The sequence below is a fragment of the Musca autumnalis genome, unplaced genomic scaffold (genome assembly GCF_047663935.1).
Source record: "Musca autumnalis isolate F117 unplaced genomic scaffold, ASM4766393v1 scaffold_3, whole genome shotgun sequence".
Taxonomy (NCBI): domain Eukaryota; kingdom Metazoa; phylum Arthropoda; class Insecta; order Diptera; family Muscidae; genus Musca; species Musca autumnalis.
Genome location: NW_027411866.1, coordinates 250,245,875 through 250,249,036, shown reverse-complemented (window position 1 = coordinate 250,249,036; position 3,162 = coordinate 250,245,875). Strand labels below are relative to the sequence as shown.

The window sequence follows — 3,162 nt, the reverse complement described above, 5'->3', positions numbered from 1 at the left end:
TGCAAAAAATGTTCTGTATAGGTCCATATTTATGTATAGCTCCTATATAAACGTACCTCCCGATTTTCGGAATTTTGACGATTTTACAGGCGTGGTATAAAAGGAATGAACATAGCGGGTGGCAGATGGGGACAGCTGGACTTTTTAAATCGTAAACTAGAGACTTTCCCCTGCATTCTAAAAAAATTTCGATACATTCTGAAGGAGTTACCCGAAGGAGTGGACCGATATGGTTCATCTTCTAACATAAACTATGTTTGGAAAAAATATTACGAAGGCCAAATTTTGGACCAAATCGGTTCATCCGTTCGAGAGTTATCATGCGCTGCAGCCACCATACATTCTGCCAAAGGGGATTTTTACAGCTTTCGGGAAGTATGGACTTTTCCCTGAAAAAAAACTTGTAGAGACGACCAAAGTAGTTTGGTTATCGTATATTTTTTACAGGTTTAAGTTAATTATCTGGTCTTGCCAGCGAAAAATATTGAGAGATATGGGCTGCAAGTATAACCTACTTCAAAAATATTCCAAACGATTGGAGGCTCGATTTTCACCGTAGACATATGTATGGTCAGTGGCCTTTTTTGCTCAGTACAATACCAGGAATCAGAAACGCCAAGGGACCAATAAGGCGTTTTTCCTTCCACACAAATCGCCCCGGTCTAATGTACATTTATCTGATACCTTCGATCTACATAGGTCAAATTTTCTACCAAAAAAGAGTTTCAATATTTCACATGACTTCTCCGAGATTGTTTCCCTCCCACATATTCTACATTTTAAAAATAACTCATCAAATTTTGTTTTATGTTTTTAAATTAAAAATTTTCTTTATTTGAGTATAAAAAAAAACGATTTGGCATATTCTCTATAGATACAATTGGACATCTCTTCATTCATTCCAGGCCAAATAAAATCTGATATCCAAGAAAATTTGTTTTTAAATTATTTTCGAAATAATTTAATAGGCGGGTTGGGGGGCACCGTACGATGCAGCTGGGGCCGAGTAGGCAGGGGCGCTGTTGTAACCAGCAGCACCACCATAACCAGCATCACTGGCAGCGGAGGCGGCTTGAGCGCTACCACCATAAGAAGCGGCTGAACCGTATGAGTTGCTAGCGCCATATGATGGACCATATGAGGGAGCAGCAACGGGAGCGTCAACGTGCTTGCCGGGTTTGTACACCTTAACGTAGACAGGGTTAAGGCTAAGAGGTGTGGGCACTTTGTTGATGACTTCTTGTTGATAGATGACGGAAGGCTTCAATTTGTAGATGATGGGAGCGGCGCGGACAACGGATGGTGGACCACTGTTGACATGGGTGACGGGGCTACCGGGTTGGTTGACAACCAAAGGTTGGAGGGGTTGAGTGGCAACAACGGTGTGAGTGTTCAATCTGTTGGGTACCAACAGAGAACGGAAGGCGGTTTGTCCAACAACATTGGGAGCCACAACATTAACCAAACCTTGACGGATGTTCGAAGCCAAAGTGTTTTCAGCCAACGATTCGGCAATGGCGTCGGAGTTTTTGAGGGTATTGTAGGCGGGGTTGGCCTGGAGAGCAGCCAATTGAGCGTTGGCCTGAGCCAAACCAGCTTGAGCAGAGGCGGGAGCGGAGACATCAGCGGTGGCAGTCAATGAGGCTGCTCTGTCGTGTTGGTTGCCAGCGGCAGCATTGAGCAACTCTTCAACACCATTGCCAACGCCACTACCGCTAGCACCATAACCAGGAGCTGGGCCATAGGCAGCGACAATCTATGAAATGAACAGAAAACGTTACGTCAGCTATAGTTCGCACACACACACAGATAACATATTGGATGAACGCAAAAACCTACCGGTAACGCAATTGCGCAAATTGTGAACACAAAACGGAAACTCATGACTGGAGATTTATTCTTCAGAATTCACAGATGCGCTTCTATGTTATAGGCTTACTAGAAAACGCCACAAAATCAACTGGTAACAGCTCTCGATGCTGCCCCAGCTTTTATATAATGAAAAGTTAGCAATTTGTGAATGGTGGTATGCGGTACGTGATGTTCGATCGAAAAATTCTCGAGACAGATTTTGTCAGCTGTGGTGGTTGTTGTTATCGTATCAAAATTCGTCGATTCGATTTGGATACTCTTTTTTTTCGTCTTCTTCGGTAGTATTAACGTCATTTGATTTGATTATTTGAAATGCAAGAAGCTGAGGTCAGAAAGAAAAACAACAACCATTTCTCTTCCGTTTACACCGTAATCGTTTCTATTTTAATTGAAAATGTATTTTTGTTGTTGTTTTTTGGGAAAATTCACAAAGAGTCTGCAACGAGATGAGTAAGTTTTTGATTGAATTATTCCAATCTCTTATGACAATATTTTCGATCATTATCGCATTGTGATCTGTTAGTGGTGATGTTAGTTCAACATTATTTTTCAGTCGACACTTTTTTGTGGCTTGTAAGATGTACTCGAATAGTTACATCTTTAAGAAACAAGAAAAAAGTATCAGTCAGCTTTGCCGACACATATATACCCTCAGCCTGTGTATATTGAAACAATTTTTTCCCAAAAAACGTATGTATTTAGGAGGTTTTAAAAATGTTGGATGTATGAACCTATAAAAATGTTGATTAGGAATAAAGATCAAAAGTTTTTCGGAGCAGATACTTAGAGAAATGGATCGACATTGACCATTATGACCATAGGGGGTTTTTACACCCTTCGGACTGTTTGCACAAGAAGTATGGACTTGCCCCTGAAAAAATTTTACCATCGTAATTGAGGCAGCGAACAACAGAAAGCAAATTTATTCGAGCAGGTCTAAAAGTGAACTTATCCGAAATTTTGTGTGGGAGGTACCCGAAGTAGTGGACAAATATAGTCCATATTTGAACATGACCTATACCTGGTAGATATATTAGGATGTGTAAAGTATGGACCAATCCGGCCACTCCCTTCAAGAGTTACCGTACGAACAATTTTTCCGAACATAGTTTATCATCGAACTTAAACTATGTTTGGACACAATATTACTAAGGCCAAATTTTGGACCGAATCGGCAGATCCGTTCGAGAGTTATCTTGCGCTCCAACCACTACACACGGTGTCATAGGTTTTTTTTTTTTGCAACTTTCAGCCTATTTTCTCAGGAAGTGTGGACTTGCCCCTGATGAA

General features: G+C 41.0%; 1 protein-coding gene across 1 annotated transcript; it reads right to left on the bottom strand.

Moving 5' to 3' along the window:
- Positions 1-817: 817 nt before the first annotated feature.
- Cp36 (Chorion protein 36) lies at positions 818-2,027 on the bottom strand. Its single transcript, XM_073973521.1, has 2 exons — positions 1,840-2,027; positions 818-1,756 (listed from the first exon to the last, which is right to left on the bottom strand). The coding sequence occupies exons 1-2, from the start codon at positions 1,882-1,884 to the stop codon at positions 962-964; spliced, it is 840 nt and encodes a 279-aa protein (XP_073829622.1). The 5' UTR covers positions 1,885-2,027; the 3' UTR covers positions 818-961.
- Positions 2,028-3,162: the final 1,135 nt, after the last annotated feature.